We start from the raw sequence: 14,873 nt of genomic DNA, 5'->3' as shown, positions 1-14,873 counted from the left end.
GTTAGAATTTCAGATTTTATACACACTGTATATTAAGGTACAATGACACCAAGGCCTGGGGCAGCACCTCACCATCAAATGCATTCCTACATCTGTCATAAAACGCATCACTGCATGCTCCAAGTGGAATAAACATCAGAAATAGCCTCAGGTCAGATTTTTGCCTCCAAATGAGTTCAGGTCAGAACAGGTTTTACAAACAAATGAATTGCGAAAGGTTTTCAGAAGATTTTGGAATTCCGAGTGGAGGCTAACAGGTCGTGGGAGTGCCCTGTCTGTATAATTAAATAAGAGAAAGTGGATAAAAGAGAAGCCAGAAGGGCAGGGAGGCTGAAAGGCCAGGGGAGGCCACTCTGAGGAAGCAAAAAGGGTCTTTTAAGCAGGTGAGTGGCTCTTGTGGATGGTGGGAGGAGCAGGGGGTGGGGTTGCTCTCCTCTTAGGATGCCTCAGAGGTGGTCAAGATGAGCAACCCGAGCGTGCAGACTCTTCGAGGCACCTCTCAGGAAACAGGGCTTAGCAGAGCCGAGGAGGGGCGTCAAGGGGTGAAACTGACCATTTTAAAACAAATAGAGTTCTGTTATTGCAAAAATCATTCAGTTCACGGAACCAGCCACAGAATGCTGCCCGGGAGCTGCTCATTTTTGAGGGACTTTGCAGGCACGGAGCTGCATTTCAGTTGTTATCCAATCCCGAGAGCCCTGAGCCGTCCCCACGAGGCAGTGCAGACCACAACACCTGTGGCTCCTAAGTACCAGCCAGCTCAGTCTGTGGGGCTCCTGGGGAGATAGTCTTGAAATCACCATCTGCCTCACCTTTCTTGTAGGGAGGTACAAAGGAGAAAACGAGGAAAAGAGGGCTATGGACTCATGGCAAGCGGTTGTACCGCACCTTTCGGCTACCCCACACTGTCCCTGTCTGAGGACCTTTTATTCACCACATGGCACCGTCCCATTGGATGCACTCGGGAACTTTACACACTGGCTGATTTCATCCTTGCCATAGCTTCTTGAGGTGGGCACCATTATTTCTGCTATTCGAGTAAACAGAGGCACAGAGAACTTAAATGAATCGCTGGACAGCGAATAAATATTAAGCCCCTGTTACGTGCCCACTTCCAGTTCTAGACAATGGAGACAGAGAAGTGAACAAAACCCAGCCGCCGCTCCCAGGCTTCCGCTGTGGATGATACATGTCAGGCGGAGGCGTGGAGGGGGCGCGGCAGCCGCTTTAGACAGAGCAGGGGCCTAGCGACCTGCACACCGTACCTGCTAGTAACTGGGATGAACACGAGCACAGGCTTATTATACTCTGGAGCCCAAAGGCCCAAATAGCCTCGTCGTGCAAACTGGGGGCTGCGCAAACTCTTAAACGACTCTTTTCCGGGCCTGTGGCCAGACACGGGCCGTGAGGACCATTTCCCACGCGCCAGGCTTTCGGACTCGGGAGCTGGTGCCCCGGACAGGCCCCCTGTCCGCGGTCCAGGCCCTCCCGCAGGCCCACGGCGGTGGCGCGCTCAGGCCGGCCCTGCGCGCCGGGGACCGACTCCGGGGGCGCGCGGGGTCGGCCCGCGGGCTCCGCGCATGCGCACGGCCGCCCAGGCGCGCCCGGCGCCGGCCACATCCGGGACTCGGCGGCGGCGGCGCGGTTGCTATGGCAGCGGGCCGGCGGCGCGGCGCGCGGGCAGGCGGGGCGGCGGCGGGCGGCCGAGGCGGGCCCGCGGAGCCCCGGACCTCGAGGGCCGCGCCCGCCGCGCTGAGGGCCGGCGGGCCGCCGCCATGTCCCTGGGCGCCGGGGAGCCGGCCGCGGAGACGGTAAGGGGGCGCGGGCGGCGGGCGGCGGGGGACGGGCGCGCGGCCCCGGCGCGACCCTGCCGCCCTCGCAGCCCCGGGGCCCGCGTCGTGGCCCCGCGCCGCCGGGGCGTGAGGAGGGCGCCCGCCGGGTGACCGCTGCCATCATTGTTACCGCATAAGCGCCCGGGCCGGGGCCGCCGTCCGCGCCCGTCCCGGCGGGGCCGCCCCGCCCCTAGACCCCGCCCGCCCGTGCAGAGGCCGCCGCTTCCAGGAAGCCCTCCCGGACGCTGCGTGCTCGCCGTCGGGCGCCTGAGAGCACCGGCCTCTGCCGTCCCTCCGGCCACGGCCCGCCGGGCGGCAGGGCCCCTGAGTAAGTGCGCCCACGCCGTCGGGGCGGCCCGGCCCGGGACCAGCGTGCGCGAGGCCGGCGTGGGGGAGAGCAGGCCCCAGGCCCGGGACATAGGGGAGGGCGGAGAAGGCGTCCTGGAGGAGCTGGTGCGCACGTTGAATCCCTCGGGCGAAGGGGCAATGTGCTTTACCAAGGGTACATTAGATAAGTAGGAGTAAGCTGCTTTCCCGCAGGGAAGACGGGCAGGTAATCAGCAGGCCGCTAAGGTGATTACAGAAAGCGGAAAAGCAGGGCCGTGCGCTCGAGGGGGCCGGGGTGTGAGGGCCAGCCTTCCTGAGGAGCTGGCACTGGCCTGCGTCTAAAGGACAAGAAGGGAGCTGGTCTGGGCACAGCTGTGCAAAGGCCCTGAGGCCGGAAGGGGTGGTGCGTTCCAGGGCCTGGCAGTGGAAAGCCTCTGGCAGTAGTGGGGATGGGGGTTTGGGGGGGTTCATTCAAGGTGCAGAGCTGCTGCAGGTTCCAGGTGGGGGGCACTTTGCTTCTTTGGCTTCCTTTTCACGAAGACCTCAGCCAGCCTGGGGGCGCAGCTCAAACTTCCTACTTGTCCTTAGAGGAATCACACCCTCCCTTACCCTACACTGACCCTCACTGCTCCTCCACCTTGTGAAAAATAACTATTTTTTATTATAAAAATTAATTCATGCTCAAGATAGAAAATTTGGACAATTAAGGATGCCTAATTTGGCCACCCACAAACTACAGTTAACGTTTTTGGACTGTTTCTTTTTTCCCACACATTTTAAAAGCATTGAGATCGTATTTAAATTGTTTCCTAACCTTTGCTCTGTGATGTTAGCCTTGTCCTATACTTTTTAAGAACATGATTTCTTAAATTCTGGCCGGTGGATACTGCTATTTTATTTAGCCAGTCCCCTGCTCTCCTCTCTTAGGTCTTCACTCCTTCGCTGCTAGGAGAATTCAGTTCCTACTTACCAAGCACCTTGTACAGACCAGGCCAGGCGGGGCTCTGGGGACGGACAGGTGCAGCCCCCTGGACGAGCCCCGGGGAGCGGCGCCACTTAGGAGCTCCCAGCCCTTCGCCTGGCTGCCTCCCTGTGGCTTCCTGCCGGGGCACTGCTCCCTTCTCAGCCAGAGGAGGACTTGCTCCAGGCCACCCACCTCCCCCTCACATGGCAAAGAGCCGCGTGGCCCACTCTCGAACCTTCACAGGGCGGGGCTAGAGTCCCGCGCCCTGGACGCGAGCAGGCTGACCCGACCACGGCGCAGAAACACAGGGGCGAGGGCAGCGGGCCCTCTGTCGCCGGTCACCTTAGCTGGCCTCTGGGAAAGGGTTCGCGTGTACGGAACAGTAGCGAGCGTTTATTGAACCCTTTCCGTGCGTGAGGCCCCGCGTCAAGCGCGTGGCCGCCCAGGTCTGCTCCTCCAGCCCTGCTGCTGACCTGTGCTGGCCGCGTCCCCACCGCAGCACTGCCAGGGAGGTGGGAGTTCACCACGGCCTGCAGAGAGGACAGCCCGAGGTTGGGTGACCGTTGAGAGTTGAGGGTAGGTCTTTGGACTCCACCCCAGGCCTACCCTCACCCCCCACCCCTTTTTTTTTTTAAACATCATCAAATGTCCATATTTCTTTGTCCATAAAATTCCGGCAGGTAGAATTCTCAGAACTTAAGGGATGGGAAGGGAGGAGATGTACTGGGGGAGGAAATAGGTAGCCGTGCAGCGCCCTGGCCTCCAGGGAGACCCGGTGCAGACACCCCGTTCAGAGTCCTCCCGGGCCAGGGGACTCTGCTGGGGCAGAGTAAAGCCCAGTGGCAGGACCAGCGCTTGGGAAGGGGGAGCGGAGACGTAAGGCGTGTACCCCTCTTCCATCTAAACCAAACCAGGATTTTCAGCTTCATCCACGTTTCTGTCAGTCTTCTAAGTTCATCCACATATTTGTCTACTTAGAACGGGCTCCTAGGAATGTGTAAGCACCTTGCAGATAACTGGACCCTCTACCTCGTTTAACTTCTCAGGGATTTTTTTTTTTTTTTTTAAACGTATAAACCTTTAATCCATTTGAAATTATATTGGTTTAAGGTGAAAGGTAAAGCAGCTTTTTTTCCCCCAAATAAACAAGTCCAATTATGAAGTCACTCCTTTTTTTAAAAAAAACTTTATTGATACAAGTTACACACCATAAAATCCATCCATTTACAGTTCCATAGTTTTACTCTATTTACGTTGTGCAACCATCGCCACAGTCTAAGTTTAGAACATTTTCATCAACCCATAAAGAAACCCTGTACCCGCAGCAGGCATTCCCCATCTCTTCCCCCTCCCCCACCCATTTAGTCCTGGGGGACAAATATGCCACTTTCTGTCTGTGGATCTGTCTATTCTAGACATTTTATAGAGATAGAATCGTATAATATGTGGTCTTTTGTGACTGGCTTCTTTCACTCGGCATATATTTGCAAAGCTCATCTGTGTTTCAGCTTGTATCAGGACATCTTTCCTTTTTTATGGCTAAATAATATTCCACTCCCTGGAATAGTTTATCTCGACATTTGGGTTGTTTCCCTCAACAACCTTTTGCTATTATGAGTTATGAATAGCGCCACTATAGACATTCATATACAAATTTTTGTAGGACATTTTCATTTCTTTTGGAGTGGAATTGCCGGTCCAAATGGTAATCATGTGTTTGACCTTTTGATGGACAGGCATATTGTTCTCCAAATCAGGGGCACCATTGTGTCTACTTGCATTCTTGTCAGCAGCACCAGGAATCTGTCTCTTTTTTGTTGTGTCATCTTGCTGTGTCAGCTCTCCATGTGTGTAGTGCCACTCCTGGGCAGGCTGCACTTCTTTTGTGTGGGGCAGCTCTCCTTAATGGGACGCACTCCTTGCACGTGGGGCTCCCCTACGCAGGGCAGGGCACTCCTTGCGCGCATCAGCACTGCGCATGGGCCAGCTCCACACAGGTCTAGGAGGCCTGGGGTTTGAACCCTGGACCTCCTGTGTGGTAGATGGGTGCCCTATCAGTTGAGCCAAATCCATTTCCCATAAGAGTCTTTAAATACATTCTGGATACCAGTCCCTTACTAGATTTATGATTTGCTAGTATTTTCTCCTACTCTGTGGATTGATTTTCACTTTCTTGATGAACTCATTTTTCTTTTAAAAATTTTATATTTTTAGTGAATTGGTATCATTTGCAGGACAGATATTTTTAATTATGCAGGTTTTTCTTTTATTGCGGGTGCTTTTGGTGTCATCTAAGAACTGTTGTCTAATCCATGGTCGTGGAAATTTACTCTGGTTTTCTTCTAAGAGTCTTACACTTTCAGCTCTTAAATTTAGGTCTGAGATCCAATTTGAGTTAATTTTGTGTATAATGTAAGAAAGAGTTCAAATTCATTGTTTTCCATGTCACTAGTCAGTTTCCCCAGCACCATTTGTTGAAAGGCTCTTCTCTGGATTGTCTTGCCCTGTCTTTGTCTCCCAGCTGGGAAAGCCGCGCAGGGGGTTGGCTTAACCACAGGAATCGATTGGCTCACATTTCAGAGGCTGGAAGGCCGGCTTGCTCCAGGGGTGGTATCTTGGGCTGGCTGACGGGATGCGGGTTCCTTGGCTTCTCCATCGCGTGGCAGGGCACAAGGCCGCGTCTGCTCCTTTCTCCCACATTCCCGCTGCTCCAGGCTTCTCTTCCATGCCTGAACCCCTTCCCTTGTAAGGACTTGAGCTGTGTTGGATTAAGGACCACCCTCAGTGGGTTTGGGCACACCTTAACTGATACCGTCTTCAAAGGTCCCACTTGTAAATGAGTTCACACCCACAGCACCAGGGTTGGAACTTGAACATGCCTTCTGGGAGGATGTGATTCAGTCCCCAACAGCACCCTGTCAAAAATGACATGACCGTCAATGTAAGGGTTTTAACTCCAGATTCTCAATTTTACTCCATTGATCTATATGTCTGTCTTTATGCCAGTAATAACCTGTCTAGATCACTACAACTTTGTCATAAACTTTGAAATCAGAAAGGGTGAAATGAGTCCTCCAACTTTGTTCTTTTTCAAAATTGTTTTGCTCTGCTTACTTTGGGTCCTTTGTATTTCCATATGAATTTTAGAATTGACTTGTCATTTTCTGGGAGGAAAAAAGCCAACTGGGATTTTATAGGCATTGTGTTGAACCTGTAGATCAGTTGGCAAGTTTTGCCATCCTTTTTTTTTTTAAGGATTTATTTTATTTATTTCTCTTCCCTTCTCCCCCCCCTCCCCCGTTGTCTGCTCTCTGTGTCCATTTGCTACGTGTTCTTTTTTGTCCGCTTCTGTTGTTGTCAGCAGCACGGAAATCTGTGTTTCTTTTTGTAGCGTCATCTTGCTGTGTCAGCTCTCTGTGTGTGCGGCGCCATTCCTGGGCAGGCCGCACTTTATTTTGTGCTGGGTGGCTCTCCCTACGGGGCGCACTCTTTACGCATGGGGCTCCCCTACATGGGGGACACCCCTGCATGGCATGGCACTCCTTGCGCGCATCAGCACTGCGCATGGGCCAGCTCCACACGGGTCAAGGAGGCCTGGGGTTTGAACCGCGGACCTCCCATGTGGTAGACGGACGCCCTAACCACTGGGCCAAGTCCCCTTCCCGAGTATTGCCATCTTAACACTATTGTCTTCCAATCCATGAACACGGAATGTCTTTCCCGTGTTTACATCTTCTCGTGTTTAGATCTTTCCCATTTGTTTAGATCTTTTTTAATTTCTTTCAGTAATGTTTTGTAATATTTAGCATACAAAGCTTACACTTTTGCTAATTTTATTCCTGAATAATTTCTTCTTTTTGATGCTATTGTAAGTAGAATTGTTTTAATTTCATTTCAGGTAGTTCATTCCTGGTGTATAGAAATACAACTGACCTTGTATTCTGCAATTTTGCTGAACTCATTTCTTCTTTCTTTTTTCGGTGGACTCCCTAGTGTTTTCTGTATAGAAGATCATGCCATCTGAGAGTAGAGAGAGTTTTATGTCATCCTTTTGAATCTGGAATACTTTTTATTTTTCTTGCCTAATTGTCCTTCCTGGGAACACCAGTACATGTTGAATAAAATTGGCAAGAGAAGACATTCTTGTTTTGTTCCTGATGTTGGGAGAAAAAACATTTAGTCTTTCACCTTTAAGAATGACATCACTCTGGATTTTTCCTAAATGCCATTTATTAGACTGAGGAAATTCTATTCCTAGTTAGTTCAGTATTTTTTATTATAGAAGGGTTTTGGATTTTGTCTAATGCATTTTCTTTGTCAAGATAATCATGTGATTTTTTTCCCCTTTATTAGTATTGTGTAGTATATGGATTGATTTTTGTATGTTAAACCAACCTTGCTTTCTTGGGATAAGTCCCACTTAGTTATGGTGTATAATTATTTTATATTTGGTTTGCTAGTATTTTGTTGAGGATATTTGGATCTGTAGTCACAAAAGATATTGGACTCGTTTTGGTATCAGGATAACACTGGCTTCATAGAATGAGTTGGAAAGTACTCCCTCCATCTCTGTTTTTTGTCAGAGTTTTTTTCATGCATTGATACTAATTCTTCTTTAAATGTTTGGGATAATTCGCTAGTGAAGCCATTTAGTCCTGGGTTTTTCTTTGTGGAAAGTTTAGAAATCATTAATTAAAGTCTCTTAATATATCTTTATTCAGTTTTTCTAGTTCTTCCTGAATGAGTATTTTAGTTTGTGTCTTTCTAAGAATTTGTCCATTTCATCTCTCTAATTTGTTTGCATAGAGTTGTCCACAGTATTCCCTTAAAGCATTTTTTTTAAGGTTTAATTCATTTGTTTATTCACCCTCCCTTGTTGTTGGCGCCCGCTCTCTGCTCTGTGTCCATTTGCTGTGTGCTCGTCTTCTCTTTAGGAGGCACTGGGAACTGAACCTGGGACCTCCTGTGTGGGGGAGAGGCGCTCAATCACTTGAGGCACCTCAGCTCCCTGCTTTGTTGTATCTCTCATTGTGTTTCCTCTTTGTGTCTCCTTGTTGCTTCATCTTGCCATGCCAGCCTGTTTGCACCAGCTCACTGTCTTGCTTGTCATCTCCAGGAAGAACCGGAAACGGAACCCAGGACCTCCCATGTAGTAGGTGGGCACCCAATTGCTTGAGCCACATCTGGTTCCCTCCTAAATTATTTTTATTTCTGTAAGTTCAGTGATGGTATCCCCATTTTATTCCTGATTCTGGGTTAATCTGATTTTTTTCTTGGTCTGTCTAGGTAAAGGTTTGTCTTTTTTCTTAGTATAGCTAAAGATTTGTCAATTTTGTTGATCTTTTCAAAGAACAAACTTTAGGTTTCATTGATTTTTCTCTGTTGTTTTTCTATTCATTTTATTTCTGCTTTAGTCTTTATTATTTCCTTCCTTCTTCTTGCTTTGTGTTTAGTTTGCTCTTCTTTTTCTAGGTTTTTATGGTGTGAGAGTTTGTTATTAATTCGAAATCTTTTATAGTATTGGCACTTTGAGCTATAAATTTCTCTGAGCATTGCTCTTCTGCAGCCCATGAGCTTTGTTTTTATTTTCATTAATTGCAGGGTATTTCCTCATTCTTCTTATGATTTCTTTTTTGACCCATAGATTATTTAGGAGTGTGCTGTTTAATTTCCAGACATTTATAAACTGGCAATTTTTTATTCTGTTTTGAATTTCTAATTTCATTGCATTGTGGTTATAGAACATACTTTATGTGATTTCAGTCCCTTTTAATTTATTGAGGCTTGTCTTTTGAGCTAGCATACGGTCTATCCTGGGGAATGTTCATGTTCACTTGAGAAGAAAGTGTATTGTATTGTTGGGTGGGCTGTCTGTTAGGCCTATTTAGTTTTTTTTTTTTTTAAAGATTTATTTATTTATTTAATTTCCCCCCCTCCCCTGGTTGTCTGTTCTCTGTGTCTATTTGCTGCGTCTTGTTTCTTTGTCCGCTTCCGTTGTCGTCAGCGGCGCGGGAAGTGTGGGCGGCGCCATTCCTGGGCAGGCTGCTCTTTCTTTTCACGCTGGGCGGCTTTCCTCACGGGCGCACTCCTTGCGCGTGGGGCTCCCCTACGCGGGGACGCCCCTGCGTGGCGCGGCACTCCTTGCGTGCATCAGCGCTGCGCATGGCCAGCTCCACACGGGTCAAGGAGGCCCGGGGTTTGAACCGCGGACCTCCCATATGGTAGACGGACGCCCTAACCACTGGGCCAAAGTCCGTTTCCCCTATTTAGTTTTTAGTGTTGCTCAAGTCTTCTCATTCTTTCTTGATCTTCTGTCTGGGTGTTCTGTCCATTATTGAAAGTCAAGCACTGAGGTCTCCAGTAGTTACTGTTGAGTTGTCTAATTTTTGTTGTTGTTTTTTCAGTTCTGTCAGATTTTGATTCTTGTGCCATGGGGTTCTGTTGTTAGGTGCATAGATACTTAGAATTGTTGTATCTTCTTGATGGATTGACCTTTCCTTTGTCATACAGTGTCCCTCATTATCTCTAGTCCTGTTTTGGTCTTAAAAAGTCTGTTTTGTCGGATATTGGTATAGGTGCTACAGCTTTCTGGTGCTTGCCTTGCTGCTTGCGTCACATACCTCTTTGCAGGTGTCCCACTTGGCAAGTTCTGGCCATTCTTCAATTTTTTTTGTCCCTTTCTCTCTCACCTTTTCCTTCCAGTACACCAATTAAGTGTTTGTGTGCTTAATGGCTTTGCTTATTTTTCATTCTTTTTTTCCTCTCTCTTTTTCAGATTCTATAATCTCTATTCATTTATCTTCAAGATTACTGATTTCTTTTCTTCTGCCAGCTCAAATCTGCTGTTGAGACCCTCTCAGGAATTTTTCATTTGTTTATTGTAATTGTGAACTCCAGAATTTCCATTTGCTTCTTTTTTTTTATATAGCTGTATAATTTCTATTTCTTTATTGATATTCTCTATTGATGAGACATTGTCAGCATACCTTTTTAGAATTCTTTAGACATGATCTACTCTAGTCCTTTGAACACATTTTTAATGACTGCTTTGAAGTCTTTGCTAAGTCCAACGTCTGGGCTCCTTCAAAAACGGTTTCTGTTGCCTGTCGTCATCGTTGTTTTTTCATGTTTATGAGTCACACCTTCCTGGGTTTTGCATCTCTCATTTTTTATTGAAAGCTAGACATTTAGATCATATATTGTAGCAACTCTGGGTATTGATCCCACCTCTCAAGGGCTGATGTTGTTGTTTACTTGAGTGTTCATTGTTTTGATTAGTCACTTGACTCAACTAACTATGTAACATCTATTTCCCCCACAGTGTGCAACCTCTGGTTCCCTGCTCATGTTTTTTCTTATTTTCATCTTCTAGCCTCGCTTGCTTGGGGTTGTCCCTGCATCAGCATAAGCCACTTATTGGTCAGAGGTTTTGCGTACACCCATTTGGCCAGTTATGTTTTTGCTTCTTCCCACGGGATGTGTGTGTGCCCGGAAGCTGCTGTCATAGCCCTAGGAGTTTACCTTTTGCCCACCCTCCAGCCAGGGCTCAGGAGCGCGGCGCTTCCCTCTCCCATCGCTCCTGGGATGTCACGCCCTTGACGGGTTCACAGCCGTCAGGGTCTCAGGGTGTGCAGCGTCTGCTTTGTAAGCCGGGCTTTCTGGGGGCTGCTCTTGGGTTGTAGGAGCTTACTGTTCAGCTTAAAACCTTAGTGCCGATGACGTCTTCCCGATGACGGCCTAAGCCTTCCCCGGGAGCCACTCCCCTTAGAGGTGGTAAATAGAGGGGCAGCAGCAACCCCCCTGGAACTCTGGAGAAGGATAGAAGCTGGAGATGGACTCTACAAACGCTGAACTGAAGGGGGGAAAAACACCGAAAAATCAAAGGAAGAAAACCTACATGGGCCCGCCAGTCCAGACCCTTCCGCCACGCTCCGTCCTGTGCGGCCTGAGTCACGGAGAGGCAGCGCTCCCGATCGGGCACCTCTCGCTCTGGTCGCTGACCCCAGGCCAGCCCTGGTGGTGGCTTAGATCCCACGCATACTCCGTCACAGGGACCCAGAGCCACGTCGTCCGCAGGCAGGGTCCCAGGAGTTGGCATGTGCATGCGTACAAAGCAGCTCCCTGGAAAGGAGAGGGACTCCCAGCGGGAGCACTTTGCGCATCCAACCTGCTCCTCATTGCTGGGCACTTCGATGAAAACACCAGGTAGTTTTGAACTCTGACCCCACCTGGCTCCATAGGTTGGGATCAGAAAGGAAATCTGAACCACTCTGAGGCAGGGTTGCCCAGGCCTGAAAGCTGCAGTAAAAAGGCTGCCCAGAGCTGGGAGGGGATGGCTCATTCAGTGGAACACATTAAACCTTCAGAGGAGACACAGAAGAACAACTAATCGAAGACGTTTAGTTAAATCTCCTGACTCACTTCAAGGAGCTAAAGGAAAATATGCATAGAAATAAGCTTAAGATGGGTATAGGACTAATGGAAATAAAATGACACATAAAAAAATTAGGAAGTTTAAAAAGGAACATAGGAAAATGGACTTGGCCCAGTGGTTAGGGCGTCCGTCTACCACATGGGAGGTCCGCGGTTCAAACCCCAGGCCTCCTTGACCCATGTGGAGCTGGCCCAGGCGCAGTGCTGATGCGCGCAAGGAGTGCCCTGCCACGCAGGGGTGTCCCCGCGTAGGGGAGCCCCACGCGCAAGGAGTGCGCCCGTGAGGAGAGCCGCCCAGCGCGAAAGAAAGTGCAGCCTGCCCAGGAATGGCACTGCCCACACTTCCCGTGCCACTGAAGACAACAGAAGCGGGCAAAGAAACAAGACGCAGCGAATAGACACAGAGAACAGACAACCGGGGGAGGAGGGGGGGAATTAAATAAATAAATAAATCTTTAATTAAAAAAAAAAAGGAACATAACTTATGGGGATGAAAAACATACACTAGAGGCCTTCAATTGAACAAGCAAATAGCAGAAGAAAGAATCAGTGGGAAGCGGTTGTGGCTCGACTGATAGAGTGTCTGCCTCTATCAAAAAAAGCTGACCAGGGACCTGTGGAATAGCATGAAGCATAACAGTATTTGCATGTGGGAGCCCCAGAAGAGGAGGCAGGAGGGATATCTGAGGGAAAAAATGGCAGAAATTCCCCAAATCTTAGGAGAGACACTTTTTTTTTTAAAGATTTATTTATTTCTCTCCCCTTCTCCCCCCACCCTCATTGTCTGTTCGCTGTGTCTATTTGCTGCGTTGTCTTTGTCCACTTCTGTTGTTGTCAGCGGCACAGGAATCTATGTTTTCTTTTGTTGCATCATCTTGCTGTGTCAGCTCTCTGTGTGTGCGGCACCTTCCTGGGCAGGCTGCTCCCTCCTTCACGCTGGGCGGCTCTCCTTACGGGTGCACTCCTTGCGCGTGGGGCTCCCCTACGCGGGGGACACCCCTGCATGGCAGGGCACTCCTTGCGCGCATCGGCACTGCGCCTGGGCCAGCTCGACACGGGTCAAGGAGGCCCGGGGTTTGAACCGCAGACCTCCCATGTGGTAGATGGACGCCCTAACCACTGGGCCAAGTCCGCCTCCAGAAAGACACATTTATGTACGTCCGAGAAGCGCAGTGAGCTTCAAACAGGACAAACCCTCATAGACCTACTTCAAGACACATACTAATCAAAACGTTGGATGACAGATAAAGAGAGAATTCTGAAAGCAGTGAGAGAGAAACAATCGGCCACATAGCATGGAGCCTCAGTAGGGCTTAAGCGCTGATTTCTCACCAGAGACTTCGGAGGCGAGAAGGCAGTGGGATGGCTTATTTAAGATACTGAAGAGAAAAACTGCCAGTGAAGATTCTCTATCCAGCAAAACTGTCCCTCCAACATGAGAGCACATTTCAGACACTCACAGGTAAAGAACACGGAGACTTTGATATCAAGAAACCTGCCTTCAAGAAACGCCCCGGAGGCCGGCAGGTGGAAAGCACGGGACAGGAGAGGCTTGGAGCAGCAGGGGAAGGAGGCGGAGGGCTCCGGGGCAGGGAGTGGCGTTCACCGGGGGAGCTCTGCTCTCCATTTCCTGTAAGACCAGGAACATAACTGAATAAGGAACAGACAAGTTCCAAAACAGAAGGAGGCGTCATGTGTGTCAACAACGGAAAGAGGGGAGGCAGGGATCTGGGAGCAGAGACTGTGTGTGCTAGCAAAGTATAACTGCGTTTTGTCCAGGTTCTTGACTGTGCTGCAGAAATGAATTTCAGGAGCCCGCGGGTGAGTCAGGCCAGTAATTTATTCAGGTAGGGAGGGAAGAGAAAAGAAGAAAATAACAGATCAGAGGTCCCAGGCGAGAGGAAGGGGCTGGATAGTAATGAAGCGGGCTGATTCACAGACTACAACTTCCCATTATAGGTTATAAATGCCAGGGTTTACTTGCGTGTTCCTCATGGAACGGCGAGAGCAGGGTGCAGAAGGCAAGAACGGGTCCAAAGGCAAGAGAGTGAGACGTCTTTGTGCTTCCTTTTTTTAAAAAATATTCCCCCACCCTGGCTCTGTGTGTGTGTGTGTGTGCGCGCTGTCTGCTTTTCTGTGTTTTTGCTTTTCTTCCTTTTTTGGTTCGTCCCCTTGCTGATTTGGCTCTCTGCGGTGCTTGCGGGCCAGGCGGTGCTCTGTGGCCAGGCGGTGCTCTGTGGCCAGGCGGTGCTCTGTGGCCAGGCGGTGCTCTGTGGCCAGGCGGTGCTCTGTGGCCAGGCGGCTGTCCGCAGCACTTGCGGGCCGGGTGGTGCTCCACAGTGTGCGGGCCAGCCCGCCTTCACAGGGAGGCCCCAGGAACCCAGGGCCTCCCATATGGTGGACGGGAGCCCAGCTGATGGAGCCACACTTCCCTCGTGCTTGCTTTTTAAACCATCTATTATTCTGCCCCTTTGCTAATGGCAGGGGGCAGATCCAGCTGTTTGCTGTTTTGTTTGATTACCCCACCCATCAGCCTCCAGGAGGGCCCAGTTATCAAGTCCTTGGTTAGTATCTGGGGCTTCTCCTGGCTTCTGGAGGAAATCTTGTTCTGAATGGCAGAATCTTGGGGGGGTCTTCCAGCAGCCATCTTGGGGATACCGATGTCCTCGGGAACTCTGCCGGATTCCAGATCCATCTATTGATTTTATCTAGCCCGCCTCAAAGTAATGTCAGTATCTTTCCAGACGACAGTCATACCTTGGTACTTGACTGCTTTGAAACTTGTCGAATTTGGTACTTGATGCATTTTGATGTGAAAATTTTGTCCCAGTACTTGACACACACAAGCTAAAACTTGCCGGTATCGCTTGCCTTGTGACTCGCTGTCCTTTCCAGCCGAAACAAAGGATCACGCGTTGGTCACACAGTAGCTCTTATGCTGTGCACATTCCATCGCCATCTTATCTTCTAGTCATTTTGTGTATTTTTCTGCTTTTTTTTCTCCTCATCATGGGCCTTAGGAAAATGAGTAGTGATAGTGTTGAGCAGAAAACTACTTCACACTACCACTGAGCAAAAAAAAAAGAAATAACAGGTAAATATGAGAGCGGAGTTTGCATTCCTGATCTTGCTAGGGAGTACGCATGTTGAAGAGCAGTCTCCACCATCAACAAGAATAGAGAAGTGATGAAGGCTGAGCTGTGAAGGGTGGTAAAGCATTCCCAAACACTCGAAGGCGGAAAGCCGTCAGTAAGTTGGGTTAGTAAAACGCATAGAGTTAGCAGGCGACAGTGTGTTGGAACTCATGATACATGAGA

General features: G+C 49.4%; 1 protein-coding gene across 6 annotated transcripts in view; it reads left to right on the top strand.

The window, feature by feature from the left end:
• The window catches only part of IQCE (IQ motif containing E), an 80,377-nt gene that overhangs the window by 1,910 nt on the left and 63,594 nt on the right, over positions 1-14,873 (top strand). For 4 of the 6 annotated variants that reach the window (XR_009182897.1, XR_009182896.1, XM_058285701.1 and 1 more), the window contains exon 1: positions 1,688-1,811. The exons of 1 other annotated variant lie outside the window; for it this stretch is intronic. Coding sequence is in view for 2 of the 5 variants with exons in the window: in XM_058285701.1 (XP_058141684.1) it covers positions 1,776-1,811 (36 nt within the window). In the remaining 3 variants the exon portion in view is untranslated. Of the gene's footprint in view, positions 1-1,687; positions 1,812-2,075; positions 2,161-14,873 lie in introns of those variants that run through there. One more of the 6 variants, XM_058285702.2, reaches the window with a different exon arrangement.

This window comes from Dasypus novemcinctus, chromosome 23 (genome assembly GCF_030445035.2).
Source record: "Dasypus novemcinctus isolate mDasNov1 chromosome 23, mDasNov1.1.hap2, whole genome shotgun sequence".
Taxonomy (NCBI): domain Eukaryota; kingdom Metazoa; phylum Chordata; class Mammalia; order Cingulata; family Dasypodidae; genus Dasypus; species Dasypus novemcinctus.
This window is presented reverse-complemented; position numbering and strand designations above follow the sequence as displayed.